The sequence below is a fragment of the Pezoporus flaviventris genome, unplaced genomic scaffold, assembly GCF_033815535.1.
Source record: "Pezoporus flaviventris isolate CSIRO_AGI_PZ_B2104156 unplaced genomic scaffold, CSIRO_AGI_Pfla_v1 ptg000255l, whole genome shotgun sequence".
Lineage (NCBI taxonomy): Eukaryota > Metazoa > Chordata > Aves > Psittaciformes > Psittacidae > Pezoporus > Pezoporus flaviventris.
The window spans coordinates 220,361-233,670 of NW_026892802.1; the positions used below are offsets into that span (position 1 = coordinate 220,361).

General features: G+C 60.5%; 2 protein-coding genes across 4 annotated transcripts in view; one reads left to right on the forward strand and one right to left on the reverse strand.

Moving 5' to 3' along the window:
* Positions 1-13,310, reverse strand: part of PSMB4 (proteasome 20S subunit beta 4) — a 71,753-nt gene that overhangs the window by 17,170 nt on the left and 41,273 nt on the right. The window lies entirely within an intron of this gene.
* Positions 114-12,564, forward strand: TUFT1 (tuftelin 1). 3 transcript variants are annotated; one of them, XM_061442884.1, is made up of 13 exons: positions 114-247; positions 4,098-4,175; positions 4,396-4,500; positions 4,706-4,792; positions 6,539-6,619; positions 6,940-7,008; positions 7,608-7,724; positions 8,885-9,013; positions 9,668-9,762; positions 10,382-10,487; positions 10,885-10,968; positions 11,587-11,687; positions 11,832-12,564. In XM_061442884.1, exons 1-13 carry the CDS (start codon positions 188-190, stop codon positions 11,884-11,886), a joined length of 1,167 nt encoding a protein of 388 aa, XP_061298868.1. In that variant the 5' UTR covers positions 114-187; the 3' UTR covers positions 11,887-12,564. The 3 variants fall into 3 exon arrangements, with proteins under 3 accessions (XP_061298868.1, XP_061298866.1, XP_061298867.1); XM_061442882.1 differs by lacking the exon at positions 114-247 and adding an exon at positions 2,950-3,299; XM_061442883.1 differs by lacking the exons at positions 114-247; positions 6,539-6,619 and adding an exon at positions 2,953-3,299.

Below are 13,310 nucleotides of genomic sequence, written 5' to 3' on the forward strand. Positions count from 1 at the left end.
GGTCCGGGGATGGTCCCAGGGCGAAGGGGCGTGGCCAAGGCATCGGGGCGTGGTTAAATGTGAAGGGGCGTGGATACCGGAGATGGGAGTGGCTTCCGGGGGCGTGTCGCGGTGGGCGTGTCCCCGGGAGGGGCGGGGCCATCCATAAGGCGCGGCGGCGGCGGGTGCGGGCAGTCGCGGCGGGGCCATGAACGGGGTGCGGGGCTGGTGCGCGGTGCTGGACGTGCGGCCCCACGGCGAGAGCCCGGTGAGACGAGACCCGAACCCCTCCCCTCTTCGGCACTCCCTGCTCCTCCCTTTACCTCTTTCCCGGTCCGTGGGGCCGCCCCTCTCCGAGGGGTCCCCCGGGGGGTCCCGGTGCGGTGCAGCGCGGCCGTGCCCGCCCCGCAGCGCTGCCTCGCCGTGCTCTGTGGGGCTCTGCTGCCTGCCCCTTCCCTGGGGGCTCGGGTGGACCCAACTGGGGCGGGCGGCGGAGCACATTGGAGTCACCACAGCATCGCTGTTGGGCTCCCACTGTCCCCTAATGTGCTTATGGGGGGCTCCCGGCCAGCGGCTGTCCCTGGGTAACGTGGGGTTTGGGGTCTCGTGCCCCTCGAGCACCTCTCGTGGCCACGGTGCTGGGAGCTGCTGGCTCCACGTCTGTCCTGGTGCTCCCGTGCTCGGTTACGGCCGGGCCCCACGTTCTTCCCTCTGTGATCGTTGGTTCCCCCATCGCTGCGAGGACGGGCCCTGGGTGGGGCTGGCAGCACCCCAATGCCGGCCCCGTGCTGATGCCGCCGCCATGGCCCCATCAAGGGGCCAAAGCCACCTGCGGCCCGAGGGCGGTTCAGCCTTTTGCTCCTGTTTCGGCAACCGGAGGGATCCCCGAAGGCGGCGGCAGAACCGCGCCGGTGCTCAGCTCCTGCCCCAGTGCGGCTCCCGGCTGAGCCCCGCCGGGTGACTCAGCTCTGAGTCTCCTCTGGAGAGCCCTAATTCCCCACAGCTCTCCCGGCCTTATAAGGAGCGATTGCAGAGTTGGGCTCGTTTGGCTAATGGGTTATTACGGTGATAAGCGCCTCCGTAACGCTGGCGAGCTCCAAGCGCCGGAGCTGTTGGCTGCTGATCCTCGGCGATACCCTCCGGGTCAGGTCAGGCCTGTTCCCATTGAGCACTGGGGACTGATGGATGGATGGGGCACCCATGGTTGCAAAACGCCGGTGTCGGGGTTGTCGTTTGTGGGTCCTCGGTTGGCGCTGCTGGGATAGGGTTGGGATTTGAGTGGTTCCCCCTTCCCCAGGAGCGGGGTCGGTGCCTTTCCCGCCAGCTTTTCCCAAGTGGGTTTGTCTTGGCCTGGAGGGTGCAAAGTAGACCAAAAGATCTAAAATCAGCTTTGGCGTCGCTGAAAACCCGCCTGTCCTCAGTCTTGCCAGTCCCGCTCGCTCTCATTGCCAGGGGACCCGGCTCTCGCCGGGCGGTTGGACCCAAAGGGCTGCCGGGATGTTGGGAACGCCTCCCGAAGGGCACGGGGTGGGAGCGCAGCCGTTGCCCAGGCCTACCCACTGCAGGGAATTCCCGAGGCTGGTAGGAAAAGCCACAACCACGCACTGCCAGGCGGGAGCAGCTCTCAGGGTGCCAGGCTGGGTGTGAGGCACCATTTTCCATCTGAGGTGGGGTTTTTCCAAGCAGGAGATGAGTGCAAGGCACATCCCAGCACCGGCCACGGTGCAAGAGCCTCCTGCCTTCCCTGGAGCGTAAAGGAGAGGGCCTGGCACTCACTGCCATCTCTGCTCTGGGGCTGTGAGCTGGAGGTGAGCGTTGGCAGAGCAGGTTTAACACCGGCCAGGAGGGAAAGGAGAGGGATAGGGCCAAAATCAGCCCCTTAGACGAGGAGGGCAGCTTGTGCTATCCACAGCATCCTTCTGGGCTGCTCTGGCTTTATGGTGGAGGAGCCGATGAGACTTTGTATGTGGGATGGTGAGAACAAAGCCCCAGAACAACCGTGCTGGCGTTGGCGAGCCCAGGGACGTGTCTCTGCCCGGTCCCCACAGCCGGGGCTGCTGTAGACAAACAAGCTGGGCAGGGATGGGTTGGCTCAACCCGGCTGTGGCTTCTGCCTCCTGCACCAGCCTCCTCCATGGCATTCCCCACACCGAGGGGCTGGTTTCCTCCATGGAGAACCTCGAGCATCCAGCTCTGGCCTCGCCACCCTCCACCTCCCCCGGCCCGGGAGGATGGAGGCGCCGGAGCCTTTGCATTTGCATGGGAGGTTTCCTGGTTGTGTGACCCGAGGTTTGGTGGTGCCGGGGCTGGCTGGGAAGGCACCAGGTGCTCTTTGCTTCCTGCCGCAGCCGGTTGGCGGTGGCTCCGCGGCGGGTCGATCCAGGAGCTGGTTTTCTTGGGGGCTGCTGGGACGGAAAAGCACCCGCGTGCCGGCTCCAGGCAGTTTTGGCTGCGGGGATGGCAATGGGCTGGTGCTTGTTTCTTATCGCAGCGGATCTTCCCCGGGCGAGCGATTCCCTGGCAGCCTCCTGCCCTTGCCTGGGCTTGACGGGATGGGGAACATCAGATCCTGACGCTTGTAAACAAAGCTGCGAGTAAGGGCGCGTGAAAGGGCCGAGGAGCTGCCGGCGCCTCTGCCGTGCCAAGGCTCCCGCCCTGCTGCGGCAGCCCGGGTGGATGGGGCTGCTCCATGCCCCCAGCCCTGGCCTTGTCCTGGGTCCCCTTCGCGTTGGGCGTGCAGAGGTGCTGAGCGATGCTTCGTGTGCAGCCGCTTTCCCTGCCGTGAAGCCCCAGTGCGTCTTGCACCTTCCCAAAACCATGGGTCGGGTTTTCCTGACCAACATTTCCAACTTCGTGGGTCTTGCCAAGGAAAACATTCCCTGGAGTTAAGCTTGCAGAGAAGTATCTGGTTAAATGGCGGTGCTGCTGAGTGCAAGCAGGGCGCAAGCGAGGTTTCTCTTCACGGGGAGGGGGGAAAGGGGTCTGGTGATGCCTTTGGGATCTGTAGGAGGGCTCCTCAATTCCCAGGAGCCGGCGTTTGCGTGAGCAACGTACACAACATAGTTTGGAAACAAACAGCTGGCTTGTTGAGACTTGGATGGCGCGGGGAGCGCTTGGAAGCAGGAGGCACAAATACCTTGATGTTGCTTTTGGAGAGCAGGAGGCTGACGTGGCCGAGGTGTGGCGAGGGGCGGGCGCCCGGCACCTACCCCGGCTCCGCGGTGCTGCTGCTCGAGAGCCCGCTGCGGCACCGAACAGTTCCTGCTTCCCGGCCCTGTTTAATAGGGACCATGAGCGACGGCAGCCTGGGCACCAGTGAGGTCTGTATGGGAAGGGGAGTGCGTGGTGCTGTGGGTGCATGGTCCCGGTGTTAAGCTGCAGATGGAGAATGGGCAACAGCATGGAGTCGTTCTGGGTGCCCGTGCACTGCTGTAGGGCTCTTTGCATGCTCCATGAGAGTTTGCCGAGCTGTGCACGGGGCTGGACGTGGCTGAAGTGGGAGGAAGGGGAAGGCTTTGGGTGAGCAATTAAGTGCTGAAGGCAAACTGGGTCCTAGCTGGAGCCTCCATGGATGCCCTGTGGTGTCTTGCTGGGCTACGCTGTGGCAGGGCTACGCCAGCAGAGCACAGGCAGAGCCATAGGGCTCATGGCTGTCGTGGTAGGGCAGCGAGAAGGATGAATCTGGCACGGTCCTGGTGCGCGGGCTGGGAATGGCTGCTTCCACCCTTTGCCATGGCTGGTACTGAGCGCCGCGTGTTGGCCCTGCCGCAGGGGCTGCAGTGACGGATGAGGGCTGTATCTCCTGGCAGAGGAGGACATGCACAAAACCGAGCCTGGCAATCACTTCTCCAGCCCGTTGGCATTACCTCAGCCTTGGCTGGGCCACAGCTCCTCCGGGCCCTGATGGGTTTGACGAATGCAGTCGTCGTGCGCTTGCTGTTACTCATTCCAATCCCAGTGTCTCCACTCAGCTCAAAGTGAGGGGGAAGGCAGCTCGTGCTTCACCTGTAGCGATGCTGACCTGGCTCTTGGCTCGTGCTGGCCACAAGCAGGCTTTCAAGGGATCCACATTTAAAGCTAAATAAAACATAAAACATAAAACCTGCTTCTCGTTTTAGGAGAACGTGAAGGTGCTGAGGCTGACTCTGCCCAATGACCTCCCGGGTGATAGGCGCGAGCAGGTCACCAAGCAGAAGGTGGGGCTCACAGCGGTTTGAGTTAACCTGAGGAGGGGGGCTTGGTCACTTTATGCTTTGTGAAGTGGGAAACTCACCTCCTGGTCTGTTCCATGCTTGGTGCTGGCTCCCGAGGCCGTGCTCGGCGCCGCGTTCCCCTGCGACGGTGCCCGGCGCTCATTTGCCTGGAGCCGGGCGAACCGTTCCATCCAGTCTCACCTCTCTGTGCTTCTGTCTGCAGCCGGTGGGGAAAGCCTTCGCCATGGTGGCCAACAGATCCAGCAACGGTCACTCCCTGGCCTCCGAGTGCATCAAATCCAACGACGGTGACGAGGAGATCATCAAGGTACGGTCCTAGGCAGCCCGGCTGCTTGTTTGATAAGTGGAGCTGGAAGATGGGCTTTGTCTGAGGTTACGTGGGTAAAAGCTCCCTGACGTGCCCGGGTGGCTTGGGGGGATGCAGGAGAGCCCGGAGCTGGGCTTGCTGCTGGTATTCCTGGGCTGGCAGCACCAGGACTGTCTGACCCGCTGGCACCGTCTCTCCTGGGCAGGTTTATCTCAAGGCACGGGCTGAGGGCAGCATGAACCACGAGGAGCACGTCAACCAGCTCAAGAGCGAAGTTCGTTACATCCAAGAGGTAGTTCCCACGCGAGGGGCTCTGGTTTGTGGGGGTGCTTGCGGTGGGGTCGGGGTCGCTCTGCTTCCCCCCGGGTGTTCCACAGGGATCCCCATTGCCGGCTGCGGCACCCGAGCCCCAACCGCGTTGGCAAAGTGGCAGCGGAGCTGAACCCTCCTGTTTGTTGACTTGCCTGCACAGGGCAGTAGTCTAATCAAGCGCCATAAATTAATTCCGCCTGACTAATTGCTCTGCTATATGGACTGAATTTGAAGAGAATTGCGCGATGACTTTCCCCCAAGGCTGTCCCCTGCATGCCTGGGTGCGGCACAACCGGAGCCTCTCGTTAAAAGGCAGTTTCTTTGGAATGTCTCATCTCCCAAAGTAAACTGGATGATGAGGCTCTGGGGAGATTAACCCTTTCCTCTGCTCCTGGTGGGGATGCTATTTCTGCAGAGCTGGTTGCGAGGCACGGCAGCGGTTGGGGCATGTTCTGGTCTGGGCAGCTTGGCCTGAAAAACAACCGAAAAAGGGCACAAAAAAATCCTGAGATTTGGGTTTGCTGTGCTGGAGCGGGGGGGGATCTGTGCTGTGCTGAGCTCCCCTTGGGAGCAGAGAGAGGCAGATCTGGCAGAGCAGCCTCCACATCTTCCGTGTCATCCTTCCGACCCCTCTGCCAAAACCCAGGATTTCCCCCCCCTCCCTGGAAGAAAACAGCCTGTTCCCGTTGCCTCCTGCCTGCAGCCTGCCTGGTGCAGCCTCCGGGGTGTTGCTCACCTTATCAGACCTGATCTCGAAGCCACCTGGATGCTGCGCTGTTTCTGCGTGATCCTTCCCACTCCTGGGGCTTCGGCTTCAGCTCTTCTGATCTGAGCCTTCCCATAGCTCCCCACAGCTCAGATGGAAACAGGCTGGGTGTTAAAAAGGCCTCTTAGCAGTAGTTGAGCGGGACTTAGACCTTGCCTGGCCGCAGAGGCTGTTCATGGCCCTATCAGAATAGCTGAAGCAGCGTAACCGTGCAGCACAACTTAATCCTGCATGTAAAACCCAGAGAATAAGCTAAAACCAGTAAGTCGTGGTACCAGTCTGTCTGCATCCTAGAGAAGTGCCCTGCGCTGGGATGTGGTGTAAAAACCCTGGGGATGTCTTGATCCAGCTGGATTCAAGTCGTGGATTGCCGACCTGAGAGTGCACGTCGTGCTCTCCCCTTGTCCTGCTGCTGGTCCCAGGCAAACTGCTTTGCCCCAGCACCTTGGGCGCTTGAACCCAAGGGGTAGGGATGAAGCCGCGCTGCTAAAGCTGTGAGAAAGTTGTTCTTTGAACAGTGCTAGGGCAGCGTTTGCTGTAAATCCTGTAAATCATTCCTCTGGCTCGCTTGCTCTGACTAATTCGAGTAGCTGCGAGTCAAGACTGTACTTGTCGGCGTCCTGCAGCGCAGCACAGAGGGAGCTGGGGTGCAGCGAGGGGCTTCGCCACGCTCGAGAGGTGGAATCGATGAGTAAAACGTGAAGAATCAGCGGCATTTCCAGGCTGCTGCTTTTGCTTTCCTCTCTTTTATTCTTCTGCCCGTGATGGGCAGAATCGGGGCAGCCCCTCGTGAGGATCGTGCCTGCCAGGGACATGCTGCTCGCAGGCAGGGCCCTAGGGAGACTGGAGGATGCAGACTGGCACCGGGCACCCTCACGGCCATGGTGCCTGCGTTTGGTCTCTGTTAGACTGGGTGACACTGTCCATGCAGATCAAGCTAAATTGACTTGCCTTTGCCAGGCTAGAAGGTCTTTGAAGAAGCTGCGGGAAGACTTAAGTAGTAAACTTGAGAACAGACAAGGAGATAAACAGCACACACAGGTAACGGGAGCATTTCTCGGGCATTAAATGACTTTGAGCTATTAAAGAGATGTCATCTTTGGGTCCAGACCGTGATAGAAGGGGCCTTAAAGATCACGGTGAACGGGAGCCGTGTTGGCAGCGTTCACAGGCAAAACTCAACCCCTTGCACTAGCACTAGTGAGGAGTCAGTGAGCAGAACGCGTTGGCTGGCACATGCTCTGCTGCATGCTCCTTCGCAGGACCCCCCTTGGTGCCCAGAGCCAGCTCTCTGCATGCGGCTGCGCGCGGCGGGCCCAGCCGGCCGTGCATCCCTCTCCATCTGTCCTCTGCTCGTGCAGGTGGTGCTGGAAGAGCAGAACGGGAGCTGGCTGTACCCCGAGAGGCTGCAGGCTGACTCCTGGGAGCAGGTATGGGGCTGCAGGGGTGGATTTCAGGGTGATGGGAAGAAACGGCGCTTTAGTTTGGTGTTTGTGGGTAACTTTGGGGCTGTGCAGCACAGGATCTGGTGCTCGGGCAGCAAACTCTGGCCTTTCCCAGGGTCAGATCAGCAATGGAGAGCAGCCCTAGCAGGGCAATAATGTGCCTAATGGGGTTTAAAACCTCTGCACACGAGAGCTTTTTAGCAGGAGGGCGATGGGAATCAGGGTAAATGTTCCTCCAGCTCTTTGTCTTTCCCCGCTGCGGCAGGCTCTCTGGGCTGGGCTTTTGGGCTGGGTTGCCGTGGACCTGGTTCACGTTGCGGGGTTTCAGGTTGCCCAAGCACGGATCAGGGTGGCATCCTGCAAACAGGGCTTGGAAGGCAACCAAAGGATACTGTGCGCATTATCTTGAGGGCTGGAAGCTGCCTCATGTGTGGGAGGTGAGGACAGCGGCGCCTTTCGGCTTTCTTCAAGCTCAGAAGGGATGTTCCAAGCTTTGTCACCACCAGCGCTGCCCACAGCAGGGTGGAGGGCGGGCTCCCCGGTACCTCCCGACTTCTCATCCCATCCTGTTGTTGTCTCTGCAGGAGGAGGGCGACTGCTCAGGGGAAGATGTGGAGAAGATGCGGCAGACGGCAAAGCGGCTCTTCACCAAGCTGCAGGAGGCCGAGAAGCGCCACCAGTTGGAAAGGAAAGCCTTCGAGGTGCCTGCGCACTGCTCTGCTGGGCTTTGCTTGGGTTTGGTGGTTTCCCCCTTTCTGGAAGCGTGAGGAGCTGCATGGGCACACGAGTTTCTGGGTTCAAACCCACCCTGGCCAGACCCCAACAAACGGCCTTCCCTTGGGGGGGGCTGAACACGCAAACGCTGCTTTCCCAGTTAAAAAGCAGAGCCTTTCCCACTGGTGCAGGAGAGGGGCAGTTTGTGTGGGGAGTGGGCACCAGTGGGGGCCAAGCCTGTGGTTCCAGTCATTGTGGTCTCTCCTGGGGCTCAGCCTCTTCCCTTATGGGGCTGTTTTCTGTGGAGGAGGCACCAGATCCATTGCGTGGGTCACCTCAGCCCTTGCCTGGTGCTGATGAAGCTGCTGCATTCGCTTCTCTCCCTCAGCCCTGGTGATTAATGGTCCCCAGCAGTGTGTTCTCTAGTGCCTGCTCATGGCCCGGATGGGCTGGGCCTGGCGTGTCACACCAGGGCTCCGAGCGCTGGTGGCAGCGGTGACATCCCAGCTCACATCCTGTCCTGCAGACCAAACTGGTCCTGGCCTGCCTGGGGGGGATTCTCGCAGCGGGATGGGGGACAGCATCCGCTGGGAAGTGGGTTTGAGCGGGGACCGCTTCCTTTGCTGCAGGCATGGCTGCCCATGCCTTGAGCATGTCTGTCCCCATGGGCAGGAAATTGTGTGATTCGGTGGCATTTTTGGGGCCTTTGGCCAGCTGCGGTGCTGGCTGCGGGCTCTGAGCCGGGATGGGGATCCCGGGATGGGGTTTGGCCGTTGTTGGTCCTGCCACCACTGCCCAGATGCTCTCTTGCGGGCTGAGCCTGCTCTCGGGCTGTGGTGGGACCCATGGGGGACGCCCTCGTCCCCTCTCGTGGGGCTGCCAAGGCTGGTTCCTTGAGCCTGCAACCGGCCCCAGCATGCATGTGGCTGAGGGTGAACCTCCTGTGGCTGAGGAGCCTTTATTGCAACGCTCACTCCTTTGAAGTGCTTTGAAGCTGGGGAGCTTTCTGAAGCTCTCCTCTCTGGGCCGTGTCGGGCTCTTTGCTAAGGACACCCGGCTGCCCTCAGCCAAACCTGCCTGCCAGGGCTCCGCGGCTCAGGACAGGGCTCCGGTGCCCAAGTTAAAGGTGTCTCCATGCTGCTTGCAGAGGACGGTCTCGCAGTACCAGGAGGAAGCGGAGCAGACGAGCTCTGCCCTGCGGAGAGCGGAGAGGAGCGTGGTGGAGAAGGAGGTGCAGGTGGATGAGCTGCAGAGACTGCTGGCAGGGATGGAGAAGGTACTGCCCCTGGAGCCATGGTGGGGCTGGTGGGATTAGCGCATGGTCCTGCTCTGCTGGGGGGGAGGAATGGGAAGGGCTGGTGGTGGTGATGAGTTTGGCAGTGCCAGACCTCCCCCCCTGCAGGGTACCCACCATGCAGAGGCTTTGACTTCCCAGGTTTAACCTGGCAGCGTTGGGCAAAGCCAGCGGCTGGGAACGGCTGGGAACGGGCTCTTGCTGATTTAGACTTGCATTTCTTGGGTCTAGAAGATCTGGTCGGTCTGTGCAAACTCTTCCAGGTATCCTGGAGACAAGCGCAGTCTAGACAGCCGCCGGTTCTTCTCATGGGGGCATTAGCACAACCTCCAGCCTTGATTATATTGTTAGTGTTTTATTTGAGCTGTGGTCTGCTCATAATCCTATTCAAGTCGTAAATCTAAGAGCGCAGTTTGAGCACGGAGCCATCTCGGGCTGCGTTCCCTGGCCTGACAGCAGGGAAGGAGCCGGGCTGGTGCCTTGCCTGTACCCTGGGGGGGAAGGAGTGGGGCAGCCGCTGCCGGTCACTCGGTGGCTGCACTTGTCTCATGTCAACGTAACGTGGAACGAGCGGCGGCCGAGGGACTCGCGCTGCCTTGTCCCCTGCGTGTGTCTCAGCCTCTCGCTCTGCCGCAGGAGCACAGGACCTTGCTGCTGAAGATGAAAGAAGGCGAAGCAGAGCTGGCGCGGCTGCGGAGCGTGGAGGGGGACAAGCTCGCCCAACAAGACCGGTGAGGCCTGGCCTGGGGCTCGGCTGCCAAGTGCTGCGCCGGCCCACGCCGCGGGGGTCGGGGTGTCAGCTCGCTGGGGCATGACTGCACATTCCTGCGCAGGGCGTGCTTGCTCTCTGCCTTGCAAAACAGCGCCCTGCTCCCAGCGCTGACTAATCCCCAATGCCTCCTGCAGGGCTGCTTTGCTCCCAGCGAGCCGCAGCTCCGGCCGCGGCCCAGGGGCCTCTTGCAGCCCCGCTGCGGGTTGGGAGCTCGGGGCGATGCCGGGGGAGCCTCCGGAGCAGCCGATTGTCCCTGCGCTGTCGGATGCGTTCCGCTCAGCCGGTATCCCGGTGCTCCAGGGGCTAATTGGCAGTGGCTTATTTCTGGAAGGCCTTGTTTGTGGCCTGACTCTTCCTGATGTTCCTGTGTCCCTGCAGTCTGTGGTTGCTAGTCTCCGTGGCTCCTGCTTGAATAGGTTTTGTCTCTGCCTCTCCTTACCTTGTCTAGTCAAAACACTTCCAGCCCGTAGAGGAGAGCTGGGTGGTGAAGAGCTGCTCTGGGCATAGCTGGGTGGGTGCTGCTCCTGTCCTGGGAGCCACCCGCCGGCTCCTGGACCCTTGTCCTGTCCTCCATGCAGGTCAGCGCAGCTGGAGAAGGAGGTGGCCATGCTGCGGGAGAAGATCCACCACCTGGATGACATGCTGAAGAGCCAGCAGCGCAAAGTGCGGCAGATGATCGAGCAGGTCCGAGGAGCCGGGCTGCGGGAGGATGAGGAGAGCCTGGGGGGGGGGCTTGGGAGGGAGAAAGAGTCATCATCTCTTAAGGCATTTGAAAACAAAAGGTGCCGCTTCGTGGGGCCCTTGTGCAAACCAAAGGGACTAGCACTAGGCTGGGGTAGGAGGAGTGGAACAGGAGCACCGTGCACCCTGCTGCAAGAGTTAAACCAGACCCTGTGAGCGGAGGCTCCCTCACCTGGGGCTTAATCCTCAGGCTTAATTTGATGCTTTTTTTGGACTGGTTTTTATGCATACCTTGGAGCAAATGCTGTGGGTGTTAAGAGGCAGGAGGGTGCCCTCCAAGCTGCCCTCCCTCGCAGACGGTTCTCTGGGGTTTCAGCCACTGTGACCTTGTCTGTTACAGCTCCAGAACTCCAAAACGGTGATTCAGGCCAAAGACGCCATCATCCAGGAGCTCAAGGAGCGAGTTGCTTACTTGGAGGCTGAGGTGCGTCTTAGAAGGGCTCACATCCTCTCATGGACCAGCGTTGCTTTGGCAAGCAGGACCCATTGCTGGCTCCGTGGAGGGGAGCGTGCCCTCTGCAGCCCCAGGGCTGTGCTGCTTCCCAGGCTGCTGTGATGGTTCCTGGTGCAGCCAGGGCTGATGGAGCAGCCCTGAACTCCAACCGAGGCCAGAGTAATCTCATCAAGCATCATCTGGAGGCAAAACCCCTCCTGTTTCCAAAGCTGCAGCTGAGCTTGCACATGTCAGGGATTAGGGTTGCATTGCAGCCTCTGGGATCATAACCAGTGTCAAACCTCTCTCCTTTTCTGGAGAAAAGCACTGGCACTTGTGGCATGTTCTTGCCTCAGTGACTTGGCCGATTCCTGCATGAGAACGGGGGGGGGGGGTGAGCCCAAATCCAGTGTGAGAGCTCGCATGCTGCTGGGTTTCACCCCATGCTCTCTGGGGAGCTGCCCTTACGCAGGGCTGCATTTCATTGCCCTCAAGAAAGAGCCGCCCCACTGCAAGCGCCTGTCCTGGAGCAACCGCTGCCCGGTGTGAGTGCCCGCAGCACGCCCGGCTCCAGGTCCCTGTCACTGACAGCAGCTCCATCTCTTGCAGAACCTGGAGATGCACGACCGCATCGAGCACTTGATCGAGAAGCAGGTGAGCCGGGGCGGGCACAGCTCCCGGGCGCGCTCCAAGTCCGAGTACGTGAGCAGGTACGTGGGGAGCACGTTCCCTCCAGCCCAGCCGCTCAGCAGCTTCCTCTGCAGGCCCATGTCTCATCCGGGGCTTCGTGCTCTGCTGGAAGCCCAGTTTCTCCCCACATTCCCCTGGCTGAACAACCCCTTTCTCTCTTGCAGCAAAAGGCTGACGGGCCCCAAGCCGCTGCCTCTCATTCGAGTAGTGGAAACATGAGCGTCGAGAGCCGGTGCGAGCTGACGACTCTCCCCTTGTATCGTTGACTGGATTCCCTGCTTGACTGCCGTCCTCTGTGCTCCCGGAGCGGCCCCGGAGAACTGTGGCAGCCGAGGACAGGCGCAGCCGGGGCGGCCCTGGCAGAGGAAGGAGGTTTGCGGAGCGTCCACACTGCTGTCCCCGAGGGCATCCGGGTGCTGGTTTGGAGCTGGGACCAGCCGGCCCTGGCGTGGAGAAGGTGGCTCTCGGCTGGGGATCCAGGCTGCTTTCCCTGGGCAGCCCTGGGGGTGCCGGGGTTGCACTGTGAGAGCAGCCTTTGCTTCTGAAGGGCTGTGCCAGAGCAGAGCCCCGCCTCCGTTTGGCCAGCGTGGACGTGGGGTTTAACCTGGTTTGGTTTAGAGCAAAACGAAATTCACTCTTAACAAAAGAAGAACGAAATCCTCCTGAAACCGGACTCCTTCCTACAGCAACGCCCAACGTGTGCCAAGCGGGGAGCCTCCACCTCCCATCCCGGTCTGCTCCGGACTTGGCCAAGGCTCACGTGCCAAAACCTCAGTGTATCGCCATGCTTCTGCCACGAGCGTAGAGGAAATGTACCCGGCGTGCGGTAGTGTTTGAACCCCGAGGCTCTTGGGTTCTCACCTGTATTTATTTCAATAAATTATTGGTGTCTTCCAACGCGGTGGTGACAGCACCACGGGAGCGCGGGCCAGCACCGCCTGGGCTGTGTGGGAGCTGCAGCGCACCAACCGGCTCCACGGGGTTACAGGTCCTGTGCGTGCCTGAGGAAGGCGCAGAGGAGGTAATGCAGGAAGGTGGGTGACTGTGGGTGATGGAGGGATGTGAGCAGCAGAACCATGCTGGAGGCATGGGCGTCATCGAACCATAGAATGGTTTGGGTTGGAACGGACTTTAAAATCATCCAGTTCCAACCCCCTGCCATGGGCAGGGACACCTCACACTAAACCAGGGCACCCAAGGCTCTGTCCAACCTGGCCTTGAGCACTGCCAGGGATGGAGCATTCACAACCTCCCTGGGCAACCCATTCCAGTGCCTCAGCACCCTCACAGGAAAGAATTTCCTCCTTAGATCCAATCCAAACCTCCCCTGTTTCAGTTTGAACCCGTTACCCCTTGTCCTGTCACTGCAGTCCCTAATGAAGAGTCCCTCCCCAGCATCCCTATAGGCCCCCTTCAGACACTGGAAGCTGCTATGAGGTCTCCCCGCAGCTTCTCTTCTCCAGGCTGAACAGCCCCAACTTCCTCAGCCTGTCTCCATACAGGAGGTGCTCCAGCCCCTGCTCATCCTCGTGGCCTCCTCTGGACTTGTTCCAACAGTTCCACGTCCTTTTTATGTTGAGGAGCCCAGAACTGCACACAATGCTCCAGGTGAGGTCTCACCGGGGCAGATCAGAGGGGCAGGA

Coding starts and splice junctions, on each gene's coding strand:
- TUFT1 (XM_061442882.1), top strand. CDS start 3,120: ATGTTGCTTTTGGAGAGCAGGAGGCTGACGTGGCCGAGGTGTGGCGAG. Junction 4,793..6,538: donor AAGTTCGTTACATCCAAGAG/GTAGTTCCCACG, acceptor TGCCTTTGCCAG/GCTAGAAGGTCTTTGAAGAA. Junction 7,725..8,884: donor TGGAAAGGAAAGCCTTCGAG/GTGCCTGCGCAC, acceptor TGCTGCTTGCAG/AGGACGGTCTCGCAGTACCA.